Raw genomic sequence first — 16,584 nt, 5'->3', positions numbered from 1 at the left:
GAAATTTTTGAATTCTTATTTTAAAGAATTGTATACAAAATATTCTTAATGAGCTTAGAAAATGCGTGTACAAAGTCAGCAATACAAATGTTGTTTTTCGTTCTGTTTTTCTTTCGTATTATGTGTTTGAGATTTTGATTTTGCCATATGATATGTGTTTTTCCTTTTAACATTTTCTTAGAGTACGATATTTTTGAATATTCACTTTTTCGAACTTTGTTTGTTTTTGTAACCTTCATACTATGGAAATCTAAATTCGTACTAAGGTCACATATCATTAGAAACAGGAAATACCAGAGGAGGGAAATCAAACATCATTAGTATGATTAAAACAATTAACACCATGGACAAAATGAAAGACAACGAACAGACAAATATAAATCTTCAATACACGACACACACAAAAAGATTAAGCAACACATACGTCAATATAAACTGGATGTGAACTTAGAGATAATTTCCACTCAACTAATGGTATCCGTCATGCTACCCACTGGTCAAAGTAATAGGATTAACTCTATACTAGAAAGTTTCCTTACTCTAATTCCTTGTTTTTGTTTGGATATATATTTGGCCCCTTTTATCAGCTCTTCAATGTTCTTTTGTTGGATTTGAGGTCAAACATATTTTGGACTCGATCATCGCTGAGAAGAGATTAAAACCCAAATGCTCATTTTGAAGTAAATTTTGAACCGTTCATGTTAATAATCGATTTCAGTTCCTTAAGTAATTTACATCTGAAATTAACACCCTCATTTGCGTTTGTGTTTTTTAGGTTGAGTTTTCCTTTCTCGTGTACGAAGTTATGATTTTTAACATTTTTTTTTTAATTTTTGTATTACAAATTACATTTATGTGTAGAAAAATTATTAATCATGTCCAATTGTAGAAAAGCAGAAAGCTTAATTATGACGGAAATACCTAGATTCGTTCAAAAACAAACACAGAAAAAAAATCATATGACAAATCAGTGAAAGAAACTGGTTTATGCAAATACATATAAACCAAAAAATCCAATAGAATTATAAATAATTTTGATTTGGTGAATCAAGTTCAGGTTGTAAATTAGATCTACCATACAGAAGCGTTCAAAGCTTTTTCAAGTACATTTTATCGTTTTGCTTAGTATATTTGAGTAGGTAATATATTTATCTTTAGTGTTTCAAGAGTCAATAAAATTGAAAATTTGATTAAATGTTAGATAACGTTAAATCTTATTCATTTGAGAAGTATTGGTGTGAAAAAGTGTATTCATTTTTTCGCAGCTATACCATGTACATTTTTCATTACGTATTTTCATTTACTTCATTAATAGGTAAGTTTGTTTTAAAAATACAGTTACTTTAACACCATTTTACTTATGATTCCATTTTTTGATATTATACTTTATAATAACTTCAAATGTAAAAGAGGGACGAAAGATACCAGATGGACGGTAAAACTCATAGTTTGAAAATAAACTGACAACGCCATGGCTAAGAAGAAAAGATTAACAGACAAGCAATAGTACGGAAGACACAACATAGAAAACTAAAAACTTCTCCAACGAGACACAAATCAGTTTAAAAAACTGAAATGCAACTCTACAATTGTACTATATAGGGTATTAAAAATTAAGTCGAAAAACAATTAATGATTTCTAAAACATTTCATTGCAACAAAATATGAATTGTTTTTCAAACAGTAATTACGAATATTAATAGATATGCGCACATCTAGCCAACTATTGACCTTAAATATGTATACTTTGCTTGTGTTCCTTTATTTTTTAAATAAATTCTCCTTTTATCCATGCTTCTATGTTGAGCGAATAGAAATGCTTCTGTTTACATCTCTTGCCATTTAATTATCCTGTTCGCTATCTGTGATTAAGTCGTGTCTGTTTCTACACAGACCAAAAAATACGGTGGCGACAAAAAAGAAAGAAAAACTAAATGCTCATATTCAAGGTTCAATTTGAGTTAGCAAAACAGTATATTGACTAATGTTGATAGATTACCTTGTAGAATTGTCGAACGCACACTATGCTGAAGTAGAAGCTCCATGGAAAATACAACGACATGAAGCTCATTCGTTTCTTACATCTCCAACTAGAAATAGGAGAAGTGATCCCGCTTGTAATACAAACGAGCTTTATTGTGAAAATAACAAAGACAGCTGTATGGTAATTAATGACTTTAGTATTTGATAGGTTAACTTTCTGACTTAATTCATACAATAAGTCATCTACTTGAAAAAAGAGGCGGGTCTTTAAAATTAGACAGTATAACAGCGGAACAGATAACGCAGTGACATAACTCTGTTTCATTAAGAAAAGAAAAGCACATAAGATTCTACAAAATTAGGTTATATTGTTTTTACCACTTGGCATGACAGTAAATCAATTTTAAGAATTTAACATTTTAGTCTTTCGTTGACAACAAATTATCAAAGTTCTAATCGTATTAAAATATTTGAAGATAACAAAATAAAAAAGACTCATAACTCTTTTTGAATAAATCTTCCATTTTATAAGTTATGTGAAGACATATTTATCAGATAATTAAGATATCTATGTTAATACGTTTTTTTCTAAGTATTTTCAAAACAAATGTCTACTATTTTTTAAAACTGTTGCTTAACGATTCGATTCCCAGGGTACTTCAAATTAACAGAGTTAAATTACAGGTTTGAACTGTGATTATAATAATCATATCATTGTACATAATGAATGACCACACTAGTACCAAATTATTAATTCATACTGTTAAAAAATTGCTATTCAGAAATGCTTTTCATGAGGATTTGTTTCTATTTTATTTCACCAATATTGTAAAAACTAAACATTGGTGTAACTTTTTTTTTCTAATCAACGATTCCTTTCTAGTAGAATTACGTTCTTTTAATTTAATGATTAGAAAATACCCCCATTTTAATTTACCAAAAAACAAATATATTGCTTTCAGGAGCACAATGAGCAATCACGGGAGTATTATTGTAACCAGGGTCATACTTGTACTTCTACACAAGCTTGTTACCTATCTACACCCTGTCCAGCACATTATACATTAGGCTGTTCAAGTAAGTATTGCCAGTTTGGATGACTTTAATATTTTGATTTTTATGTACATGACATTAAATTTGTCTGATTTTGATTAAAATAAATATTTATTAAAGACTATATGTCGATATAGCTGTTTTGTGCGGATACGATGTGTAACATGATTCAATTTACTCATCAAATAAACTAACATTATTGACAACCTTTTCTTTTTAAAGTATTCAAATTTATAAGTATGTGTTTATGCAAAACCACTAGTGGCACAACATATCAGAGAATATGCAAACGTTTGTTCGAATTCCATTATTCGCAATTGAATAATTTGTTTTTGGAAGCGTGGAAATAAGTAATGCAAAACCACCAGTTGCATAACATATCAGAGAACATGCAAACGTTGGTTTTAATTCCATTATTCGACATTGAATAATTTGTTATTGGAAGCGTGAAAATAAGTAATGTCAATTCATAAATGTTTTATATATTTCAAGACGATCAGTGCCTCTCTTTTCCTTGCCATAATGGAGCCACATGTCATGATACTAGTACTAGCTACACTTGTCAATGTGTACCAGGGCGGGATCCAGCCAGTAATTGCAAGACGGGTATGTTTTATGCGTAAGAATCAATAAACTGATGCAAAAGAACATGTTATTCAAATATCCATTACCTAATAGTTGACCGGTAAATGTCCATTGTTCAAATAGTTAATTGGTTAATGTTCACATGTGCGTATCATCGTTTCTTATCGTACTTATTATAGATTCAATGACTATCTCCACGTAAGAACATGTCCACTACAGTTACTTCGTTACCCTACGGATTCCATATTCTTTGACTGATTTTTGGCTTCCTGTTTCATGTTTCGTTTATCTTAATGTGATTGCTCTCTGTGGTTTGATGTTCAATACAACCGGTAATCATATGTTTCCAAATATTCGTATGATGTCCAAATTAACTTCTGCGTTTAATTGTGTAAATTCACATTAAAAGTGAGGCTTTTCTTTCAAGTTTATTAAAAGGTATCTAGTCTAGAAAAAGGTATAAACGGATTCTATTGACATATTTAAGAAAAGAAGACGCACTGATCTACAATAGTTTATAACACATTATAATTACACAGTGTTTTCTTTAAATTATTAGCTTGTTTTACAGATTTTAACGAGTGTCAGTCCCAGGATGTTAATTTTGATGTTTGCCTTTTTGTGCTTCTTTGTTACATTTGTTGTTTTTATAGTGATTAAGATGATAACACAATGTTGACTGCTGTACCCCTATTTTTTACATTTCTACCTATTGTGTCTGTTTGTTTTATTTTGTTTTGTGCTAGTCAACTTTAAGACTGGTTTTCCGTAAAAATGAGACACAGTAAATATTAAGAAATACAAAAAAAAGTGATAAACTGTTTTAACCATCATGATCAGTATCAAAGTACAAATATATCTAAAGATCATTGTTATCTGTGGATAGTTGACCGTTAATCCTTAATTTACATATGCAATATCAATAAAAATAGACTAACAAAGCCCACTGCAGTACAAGTAAAAGAGGGATGAAAGATATCAGAGGGACAGTCAAACTCATAGATCGAAAATAAACTGACAACGCCATGGCTAACAAAGAAAAAGACAAACAGATAAATAATAGTATAATTTCGTTTTGTGTTTTTTTAACGAATATTCAAATAACACATGACTTCCGCAGCTCTTTACTAGATTTTCCTTTATCAGGATCGCTCAAACACAACAAAAAAAAATTAAAAGTTCATGATGCATATGTGAAACTTACTACTTGACGAGCTATATAACCACATGTAACATACAAAAATAGTCAAATTCAGCGTATGTCAACTTTACTTATGGGTGATGGCATCATAGTTTTTTTTTTAGGAATTTCTGAATTTCTGAAATCAAAATCTTAGAAAAAATTGTTATAAAGAGCGAAGGCAGAATTGATTTTAAACGTACATTTTATTGTATTCAATATTGAACTTTTAGAAGAAATGTTTAAACTATCAATTGCTTTAAATCTGTCATATTGCTTTAGATCAAAGTGTAATAAAATATATAAAGAATGACACATTTTATTCATCTTTTAAATATCGCATTGTTGCATATCTGTTTTGTTCACATTTTTTTCAGGTGAAATCAATTAAATTAACAAACGTGTAATGGAATCTCAATCTAAAACAACTTTATGTAGACAAACAATTAAACCATGAATAAAATTGAGAATTGAAAAACCAGCACTTCACAATAAGTTCAAATTCACATAAGTTCAAACCATCAAAAGCCCAAATTCCATACCTAACAACTGGTCTATAAATACCTTTTGTATGTAAAAGGGGCAATAATAGTATACCTGCATACAATTCTCATAAATTCATTTAGAATATATTAATTAGGGAAAAAATATGCTGATCAGATCTAAAAGCTAGCAGGAAAGAACGGAAGTTAGCCATTGATAAAAGCCGGCGTTTATATTTACGAAGACAGCCTGTGATAACATTCTGTTCGGAAGTTAACATCATGATTTCATTGTGAAATCGGTAATCTCGAACCACTGTAAAATAAATGGGTTTATTAACATATTAAAGTAAAAAAAAAAATGAACGATATACACAATCCATAACATCTTTCAATAACTTGTACTTACAGCCATAGTTTCTGATGCGGTCAGCTTTCAATTACCTTTGTATATACTTAAATACATATCTGAAATGGTACTATTTATAGAAATAAATGAATGTTCCTCAAATCCATGTCAAAATGGCGGGACGTGTACAGACAAAGTTAACGCTTTCATGTGTGCATGTAAGCTAGGATATGCTGGAGTTATATGTCAAACAGGTATTGTCATTTTAGACAGATAAAGTAAAATATTTAAGAACTTAGTATGTAAAACAAAACTTGTGACAGAACTATAAGAACGATCGTTTATTTTAAATGATTCCGGATATGATAATCATATTTTTAATTATGAAGATATTGTTCTATTTTATTATATATATTTTTTCAAGCTAAGTTGTATCATTTCGTGTTGTCAATTATCAAAATCGGAATAGCAGTATTGCATTTGAAGGGCTGTCGCGGTCAATTTGAGGATTTACAATAGGAATTATCAATTTTGACGCGTCGCCAGTGAAACATCATTTGCAAATCCCAAATTGACGGCGTCAACTCTTCAAATACAGTACTATTATCCCTTGAATAAAGATGTATTATGTTTGAGATATGCAATAAAGGTACTATCATGTTTCAGATATTGATGAATGTGCGTCGAACCCTTGTGAAAATGGCGGACGTTGTAAAGATTACGTAAACAAATACGCTTGCTCATGTGTACCTGGGTATCTTGGATCTAACTGCCAGACAGGTAATGAAAATAACGATTTGTGAATTTGAATTTTCCAAAGTCAAACATGAACTGAAACTCATTATGTACGAATTGAATTATATCATGTATTTTTGACTACAATAGGATCGTTAACACTACTGGTTGACAATCATACATATAGTGAACATCTACCTAAAACCCAGTGCTCTAGTATTGGCCTGATTTAAATGGGTCCTTTAGATCGAAATGTTAAGTTTAAATAATTGAAGTTGTAGTTTCAAATTGACTGTTTTGCTCTCTTGGCATTGATTCTTTCAGACGTTTCATATTTTGACGTTCTATAGTAAGTCGAGGCATACCTCATATAATTCAAGGTATACGTATTATCCACATGGACTGATATAAATAATACCAGATGCGCATATCGACTGTTAGTGTCTGATTAGCATTGCTCGGTGGCGAAATGAATGCAGATCCAAACCCAATTCAGACATTGATAAATTGATATAAGCGAAAAGGATAACAATTGATATGCCAAACCCGAATAAGGAATCAGCGCTATGCATGGAAGATAAACATAACACAGTCTTATTTACAACAGATTACAATAAAACATTATTTGTATTTTCATTCCTGCACCGTACAACTGAGCTTCTTGGGGGTTTATGATCTTAGGGACCAACAGTTATCGACCCAGTGGTAATTAAACCATTATTAGTGCACAAGATATGCACGTCGACATTTTTGTGTCTTTAGCGACGCTCGAGGTTAATATTATTGAAAATCAAAACTAACTGCAAAGTTTGAAGAGTTGATGTTGCTTGATTAATTAATCGTGTTACGTCTTATAAGATACTGTTTTAAACTAGTTTATTATCAGAAAATGGCTTATTAAATATATTTTTTTACGACAGACTATGACGAATGCCAGTCAAATCCATGTATGAATACGGGATACTGCAAAAACTTAATCAACAGCTATAGTTGTGACTGTACAGGTAGATACGAAGGTGATATCTGTCAAACAGGTGATTATAGTTTTATTTGTATACAGAATGAGACATTTAAGCTGATGAATCTTTTAGCTTTGTATCTAATGTAACTGCATATTTTATATTTAAAAAAAACCGGCAAACTATGATAGGCACTCGTAACAAACTTATTAATTATTACTAGTAATAAAGGAAACAATACCAAGGAAGCAATCAAAAATAATAAGACGCGTATTACAAGTGCGAATGATGTTAACATCAGCGTCATATGTATCTTAAGTATAGTCGCCGCATTTGTAAGCATATCAAAATCTCTCTTTTTAAAGATTAGACAATTGATATTCCCAACCAAATACGAAAAGAAGACACATTTGAATGCGTAGAGACTATTTTGTGTTAAATATGTACTACTTTCTGGTATGTGCTTTCTGGTCGGGCCTGAATTAGTGGTGTTACATCTTATACATCAGAGATATGAGAACATAAGTTAAGATATTGTGTTTTTCAACAGATTGTAGACCTGGACCGGCAGATATCGTATTCATTGTTGACACGTCTTCTAGTTTAGAAACAAGTGTCAACAGTAGTCTTGTTTTCATTACTGAATTTATTAAAAGAATACCAATTGGTCCAGATGACTTTCAAGTGGGTGTTATCACATATAATTTTGAAACTAATGTAATTTTCGATCTTGATGATCACAATACTTCATTGGGTATGATTGCCGAACTGCAGCATATCAAAGGGGAAGATGCTGCCACACATACCTTGTCAGCATTGCAAAAAGCAAAAGAGGTAAAAATATAAATGATCTTAAAATTGTTAATATGTGATTTTGAACGGAAAAAGTATCGGAAGGATGCTTAATAGTCAATCGAAGCAAAACAGATAGTTAAACAGAAAACGAAGAAAAACAGATAGTTAAACAGAAAACGAAGAAAAACAAATAGTTAAACAGAAAACGACGAAAAACAAATCTAAAAAACCTTTCAAATGTAAATTCGATGTGATAAAACACGGATACTCACAAAATCAGTAATGAAATCAGATGGTCCGTTGCTGTGCACTAGTGACATCTACATTCGATTGATGTGTTTGAGCTTTTGTCATTTGATTAGGAAATTTCAATTATGAATTTTTCTCATAATTCAGTATTGTTCTGATTTAATTTTTTTCTTCCATGCTACTACTAAATAATAAATACAGACACATATTGATGAGAGCTCAGAAATATGTTATTATGCGTTATAGAAAAGCAGATTAGTGAATGTCAGTTTTAAAAAACATCTCAAAATGTATGATTAATCGGTTCCCTTAAATTCTATGACAAAAAAACCTCACTCAAACTTAATCGAATTTAAAAATGTGTACAAAAACATGGTATTCTAATTTATGGATATTTAAGAAATAAAATTTACCAAAATGACTGACACCAACAATAAAGTATGTTTAACACATAATTGTGACTTATTGGTGTCGATATTTATTTCTTATAGTCCATAAAAATCACCAAAGATACCAGGTTGTAATTAAATACTTCATACATGTTTTTCCTGTTTCGGAAATTTAAAGATAGTTAGCATATCAATGATATTTTAAAAAGCAACAGTGTTGACTACGGGATTAAATCTACTTATAATTAATTGCAATCCAATTAATTTCATCTACATAAGTCATTTAAGTAGCTCTCGAATCAAAACTGATGGCAAGCAAAACGATTAACGAACACTGACAACTAAAAATTTGCAAAGTTCTGTTTCGAATTGTTGATGCATTATTTGTTATGCCCCACCTACGATAGTAGAGGGGCATTATGTTTTCTGGTCTGTGCCTCCGTTCGTTCGTTCGTTCGTCCGTCTGTGCTTCCGTTCGTCCCGCTTCAGGTTAAAGTTTTTGGTCGAGGTAGTTTTTGATGAAGTTGAAGTCCAATCAATTTGAAACTTAGTACACATGTTCCCCATGATATGATCTTTCTAATTTTAATGCCAAATTATAGTTTTGATCCCAATTACATGGTCCACTGAACATAGAAAATGATAGTGCGAAGTTCAGGTTAAAGTTTTTGGTCAAGATAGTTTTTGATGAAGTTAAAGTTACATCAACTTGAAACTTAGTACACATGTTCCCTATGACATGATTTTTCTAATTTTAATTCCAAATTAAAGTTCTGACCCCAATTTTCACGGTCCACTGAACACAGAAAATGATAGTGCGAGTGGGGCATCCGGGTACTATGGACACATTCTTGTTAGTTATTATTATTATTATTATTATTACAAGGCATTTTTATAGCGCATTATATAAAAATACAATTACTCTAAGCGCTTTACATGTTAAAACAAAAATACACAAGTTCGTACACACCCGAAATTACAAAGTTAAAAATATACCGAAATATGTATAAAAGCATCCATCAAATCAACTATAAAATTTAAGACTTCAGCAACTTAAAATGACTTAAAAGAATTATTAATGAATAAGTAAAAATTTGAAAATTCGTCATCTTAATTAAATATTTATAAAATTTGCTGAATTTTGTATTTAAAAATAAGTTACTAAAATATTCCAGCTTGTAGAGAAATTAAAAAAAAAAAAAAAAAAAAAAAAAAATTATTTAGAATTCAGAGTAAGATTACTACGAAAAAAGCAAATCATAGCTTAAATGTTCTCTATCTTTTGCAGATGATAACTAACAGTTCTATGGGAGCACGTAGGACTTCTAGCTACATGATATTACTCTACGATGGTTTATCTACTGATAGGAATAATGCTATAAATGAGGCTAAGTTAATAAACTCCATAGGTGGACGTATCATCACTGCTGCTGTTGGACAATCTATATCATACTCAGAGTTGTTATCGATTTCACAGAAACAATACTACACCTTTAGCACATCTTTTTTAGATGATATGCTGAATTATATTTTAAAGGAAACTGTTCCAGATAATTGCACAGGTATTTTAGCTTTTGAATTCAAACTTTATATGTATTCATTGTAAAATATTGTATAGTTGTAACAACCTACTCCTCAGATTAGTTTAACTTTAGTAATACAATCTCATTCATCTTGCAATATTAACCCTTACCATGCCAATTGGTTTTAGAAATTGTCGAAATTTCGAGTATCATGGAAATTAATATATAATCAAATGAGCTGTACCCTGATGCTGATTCATAATGATTGCATTAAATCTAAAATTGGCCCTCGTGTGCAAAAAGCGTTTTTCGTTCTTTTTCTCGACATGGAAGTCCGATGGATGCTAATGGATGCATCCAACTGTAGTTTGCATGCAAAGTGGACTCCAGTGAACATACAACAACTGTTAGGTTAGAGTGAAATTGATCTGGGTACACCAGTCTAAAAAAAGGTCATTTGCACCAAAATTCAAAACATTTCCCATTTTTATTTATTTTGTACTTCAACTGGACCTGGACCTGGACAGGAAAAAGTCGTTCCCTAGGGCGTATTTTGATAATTAACACGATCAATAGTTATAAACCTTTGGGTTTACAATATTTTTCCAAGTTTCAGGCCTAAAAGCATTATTTTTCAGACCTCGAAGCCCACCCCTCCAAAAACCCAATTTAGTCCGATTTCAATTTCAGAAGTTCGCATTTGAGCTCAAAATGAGCATTAAAAGTGAGAAACATGACACTCAATTACGACGACCACCAAATGTATGGAGCGCCATTGGTGCCAAAAAACGGTTAACTGGGTACGGCCGTAATATTACGCATGGTAACGGTTAAGTATCAACAAGAATTAAAAGAAATAAAACCAGCGTATCTGAAGGCCTCGATAAGCTCTGTAGGGCCAAAATAGACCAAACAAGATCAAAATTGGACTTTAAACTATAAAATAGATGATTTTTAACCACCAACAAAAATTAAAAAAAAAAACCAAAGCGTTTTTTTTTATTTTGCAAACCAGCGTATCTGAAGGCCTTGATAACATGTGTAGGCCCTAAATAAGACCCAAAAAAAAAAGGATAAAAATTGGAGATAAAACTGCTTTTTTTTTTAAATTTCTAACCCCAGGGATATTAACCCTTACCGTGATGAATTGCTTTAAGAAATTATCTAAATTTCGAGTATATGCCAAAAAATGCAAATGAGCTGTAACCTGATGCTGATGCATAATGATTGCATTAAATTTAAGATAGGGGATGACGGGGTGGGTGGTTGGGGTGAGGAGGCGGGATTGTTATCTTAGATAGGGGATGACGAAGGGGTGGGGTGGGGTGGGGTCGGGGAAGGATGCGGGAAATTGAACCTTGAATCTGAAAACCTCACAATGTAGATTTTTATAAAATTAAATTTTAATTTATAAATTTGATTTATATACAGGAAACTAATTTTTCTTTTTGCACGTCGACTTTTTGCTTTGTTTAAAAACTAAAAAAACTGGCATCAACATTTAATCTCAAGATACGCTATAAAAAGTTATCAAAGGTACCAGGAATATTATTCAGTACGCCAGACGCGAGTTTCGGTTACATAGGACTAATCAGTGACGCTCATATCAAAATAGTTTTAAAGCCTAACATGTACAAAGTTGAAGAGCATTGAGGATCCCAAATTCCAAAAAGTTGTGCCAAATACGGCTTAGTCAATCTATGCCTGGAATAAGAAAATCCTTAGTTTTTCGAAAAATTTATAAAGTTTTGTAAACAGGTAATTTATAAAAATGATCTCATAAATTCATGTAAACACCGAAGTGCTGACTACTGGGCAAGTGTTACACTCGGGGACGAAACGTCCTCCAGCAGTTGCATCGACCCAGTGGTGTAAAAAGTTTTCAAAGGTAACAGGAATATAACTAAGTACGCCAGATTCGAGTTTCATCTACATAAGACTCATCAGTAACGCTTATATCAAAATAGTTAGAAAGCCAAACAATAAAAGTTGAAGAGCATTGAGGAAAGATGATGTCCTTTCCCTGATTAATTGAAAGTTTGGAGACGATTCTAACTGCATCTATCGCAACGAACGCTGGAACGAAATAAAGAATACAGTAAAAGTTGCCTTATTTCTTGATTTAGCAATCAAAACATTGGAAAGGCTCGGTTTAAAACTAAAATTTACGATAAAAGAAATCATTAATACTTTCAAGTTATGAACATTCCATTTCTGTGTAGCAACAATCCAACAGAGTGTGCATATTGAGCGCATATCTTCCCATATATGTTGCAGATGACCAGAATAGGTTGCGCGTTGAATATGAAATCTGCGATCAATGCAATGTCAAAACTCTTAAAAAAATGTTTGTTTCTTTAAAAATGTACTTACCATGTTAATGTTTTGTTTTGAGTGGTAGTATATTGAAACTCAAATAAATCTTATTTCTTGAATATTTGAACAACGTCTTTGATATTTACAGACTGTTTTTTGGTAACAAGATCAGAGGTCATTCTCCTGCTAGATACAAACAAGAACCAAACAAAAGAAGAGTATAACCTGCGACTAACAGCAATACGGCGAACAATAGAACAAATATCAACTTACAATCCAAATGCAGATATTGGCATGTTTTCATATTCCGACGAAGTCGAACAAGTTTTTAATTTATCGTGGTCTTCTGATATAGATGAATTGATTGCCGCTGCATTGCAGGTAAAGGTTGATAAATTGAATACAATTTCAAACCTGAGCCATGCATTAAATCATATACGGGAAGGTGACTTATTTAAAACATCACGAAAAATTATTGTGTTATTCTCTAACGCAAATTGGAATAATTTAGATGAAATAGGCATGGAAGTTAAATTGTTAAAACAACAAGGCATCCATACCTTTGGTGTAGTAGCAGGCGAGGATTGTAACGTTGAAAACCTTGCTGGTGTTTTGAACGACCCTAGTTATATTTTTGATGTTGAAGATGACGGCTACACGTCATTACAGTCACTTGCAGCAATAACAAAATATCATAATTGTACTGATAACATTTTTATTCACCGCCAGTAAACCGTCACATGTGTATACGCAAAATACATTGAAATGCTGTATCAATTTCAGAAACATGCTGATTATGCTGATTTTAGCTATTATTTTAATTCTTGAACTGTTCATATAATACATCTAAAATAAGCCCTTATTGTCAGTATGTATGGGGTAAACTTTTTACTTTTTTTATTTCCCCCTTTTCAAATAAGAAAAATAAACAGATAGACACATACATTTTACATTTATATACACTATGACCTTTTGTAGGTCTAAATAGTTATCAAAGGTACCAGGATTATAATTTAGTATGCCAGACGCGCGTTTCGTCTACATAAGACTCCTCAGTGACGCTCAAATCAAAAATATTTATAAACCCAAACAAGTACAAAGATGAAGAGCATTGGGATTCAAAATTCCAAAAAGTTGTGCCAAATACGACTAAGGTAATCTATGCCTGGGATAAGAAAATCTTTAGTTTCTAAATCATCCTGAGATTTTGAAAGTGAGCGTTTACAAATATTTTGACGACAGTTTATGTTTATTATAATTTATGTTCCTACAAATTGTGTTTCTTTATGTTTATTATTTTCTGTGTATGAATACTTTGTCAAATTTCCATATATACATAATCATTATCATTATGTATATCTTATTATATTAGTTATGATTGGTTTTTGAACAAAGTACTAAATAGTTTACGATATATGTGTGCAAACAGTGTTGAACATGAAAAATAAGGACACGCTGACATCAAAGAAATATTTTTTTTACCTACAATTTATAAACATTTAAGGATTATCCCCTATCGTATCAGATATCCCCTATAAATCAGAAACTTTATATCCATGGACTAAAGAAAATTTGGAGAAACTCCATCTTAAAAAAAAGTTTTCGTATGGTTGGGTATTTGACTTTCTAGGGGGAGGGGTAGTCTTTTCATGTCGACCAGGATATTGTTTCACCCGCTATGTGGGTCAGATAATTTTTTTCCATATATGTTCAATGTTGAAAGTTACTTTTTTTTTATTGGCAAACTGCGGGCCAGATTATTTTTTAAAAATTCAAGTGCTGGCCAGATATTTTATTTTGACAAAAATTAGGGTAGGGTTATTTTTTTCCAAAAAAAACAACAAGCCACCCTCCCTCCACCCAGAAAATCAGAAATGGACTGTGCCTTATCTGTATTTGATCATAACACATTATTAGGTTGATCAGGCCCCATACCAATTCAACCTGATTTGGGCTGATTAAACTGTGGGTGTCAGATTTAATTGAAACAACATGAAAGTTTTGGTATATTTTTAAAACTGTTTATCGCTTTATGCAGATAACATTGCCAAATGAAAAGTCCGTTTGTTGTTAGTCCAATCTCAATATTTGTTTATTCACACTTAAAGTCATATGAAACGAGTGTCTGATGAACAATAATATTTATCCAATAATTGGACAAATTCGGGTTTATATCATAAACTTAGTCATAAAACTACGCAAAAATATCGTATAAACGTCAATTTGTATCTCTCTGTCTGCTATTAAGTGAAAATATGGCAGCTCATTAATTGTCTTGTTTCAAAGTAGTTTCCGTAGTTTACTGATTGCCACCTTATAGTGAACATTCAACACAGAAGCATGAATCTTGAGCACGTGTATAACATGTACTTATAGATTATCGTTGATCATCTCAACGAAATTGATTTTCTCGCTTGAGCCGGTACGGTGAAAGCAATAATGCAATCGAGTTGAGATAACCAATAATAATCTGTTTATCGCTATTTTACCTATGACGACGTTGTCAATTTCATGTCAATTTCATTAGCAACGCCCCGTGTCTCCTTAGTTTCTAGCGATAGTTTTCCATCTAAAGCGAGTAGCATGATATGAATAATTATCACAAAAAAAGATCAAATGAAAACTGCAAAAAATAGCGATAAAAAAAGACAATACTTTATTTCAATGACAGATCCAGTCGTATTGCGATCACCAGATTTTTACAAAAAGGGTCACTTTGCAAATGGTAAATATGTCGCCAAATTGCTTCCTGATATCAAGCAATTAAAAAAAAAAACTTTTTCTAATTATGAAAAAATTGATGAATTTTCTTCAGAAAAAAATATGTATGCATAAGTGTAATAATTTTTTATGTAATATATATTTTATTATTTTCATATCATTTTCAAATCTCATCTACAAATAAAGATGCACAAACAAATTATTCTGCTATAAATCCTAAACATATAGTTAACCATACTTGTTACAAATTATAAAATACAAAGTCAGTAATAGATTACAGAGTACATCTGCATTGAGCTCTATTTCTTAATAATATTATCAATGCTTGACCATTTTTCTTTTAATCTTATTGCTTTACTGGTAGAGCACAAATTCATAGAGACCATGTCAACCCTATAATAATATTTAAGCCATTCAATTGCTTCAGCAACAGATGGGACTGTAAATCTAACTCTACATAAATAAACATATCTTTTCAATATCAGAATACATGTATTAAGAATATCTTTAAATAGATGATGTTTAACACCCAAGATTATACTTGATAAGGTTGGGAGAAAGCTTACATTACATACATCTTCTAACTTTTGAAAAAAATTAAGCCAGAATGTTCGAACATAACTACATTCAAAAAAGAGGTGTATGTATGTTTCTTTAGTTTCGGTACAAAAAGTGCACAGTTCTGTTTCACTATATTTACACTTCATAAGTAAAGTATTTGTTCCTAGAATTCTATGGAGTAATCTGTATTGAAATGCCCTTAAAGTGGGATCTTCAGTTATAAGTAAAGGAAGACTAAAAAAATAATTCCATTCTTCGGCCACAATATCTATTCTCAATTTCATTTTCCATTTCTCTTGTATGCGTGATGGGGTTTCCTTTATTTTATCTAGAAAAAATTTATAAAAATGTTTTGATACTTTATCAACTGTTTTTATGGCGGTAACATTTTTGTGACTGACAGTATTTAGTTTGATAAATACTTGAGAATGAATAACATTCTTCCATTCCTTTGGCAGTGCCAAGATTAGTCCATAGAAATCTAAGAAAGTTGTTTTTATATTATAATTTCTAATAAATTCATCATAATTGTAAAATTCTCCATTTTCCTTAATGAGATCATTTATGAAAAATACATTATTCTGTATCCATTTTTTGTAAAAAGCTGTTTTTCCATCAATCATAATATTTTCATTTAAAAACAATGGTTGAGACAAAATATCACTTGGGGCTGTGGTCAGAGGTTCACACAATGAGGTCCATGA

The 16,584-nt window shown here is 31.3% G+C and overlaps 2 protein-coding genes across 2 annotated transcripts in view; both read left to right on the top strand.

Moving 5' to 3' along the window:
• The window catches only part of LOC134715762 (collagen alpha-6(VI) chain-like), a 76,550-nt gene that overhangs the window by 17,502 nt on the left and 42,464 nt on the right, over positions 1–16,584 (top strand). The window lies entirely within an intron of this gene.
• On the top strand, positions 5,802–13,543 carry LOC134715765 (transmembrane cell adhesion receptor mua-3-like). Its single transcript, XM_063578191.1, has 6 exons — positions 5,802–5,886; positions 6,299–6,412; positions 7,288–7,401; positions 7,877–8,160; positions 10,048–10,321; positions 12,747–13,543. The coding sequence occupies exons 1-6, from the start codon at positions 5,841–5,843 to the stop codon at positions 13,328–13,330; spliced, it is 1,416 nt and encodes a 471-aa protein (XP_063434261.1). The 5' UTR covers positions 5,802–5,840; the 3' UTR covers positions 13,331–13,543.

The sequence above is a fragment of the Mytilus trossulus genome, chromosome 4 (genome assembly GCF_036588685.1).
Source record: "Mytilus trossulus isolate FHL-02 chromosome 4, PNRI_Mtr1.1.1.hap1, whole genome shotgun sequence".
Classification (NCBI taxonomy): Eukaryota; Metazoa; Mollusca; class Bivalvia; order Mytilida; family Mytilidae; genus Mytilus; species Mytilus trossulus.
The sequence above is the reverse complement of the archived record's forward strand: the minus strand, read 5'-3'. Positions and strand labels throughout refer to the sequence as shown.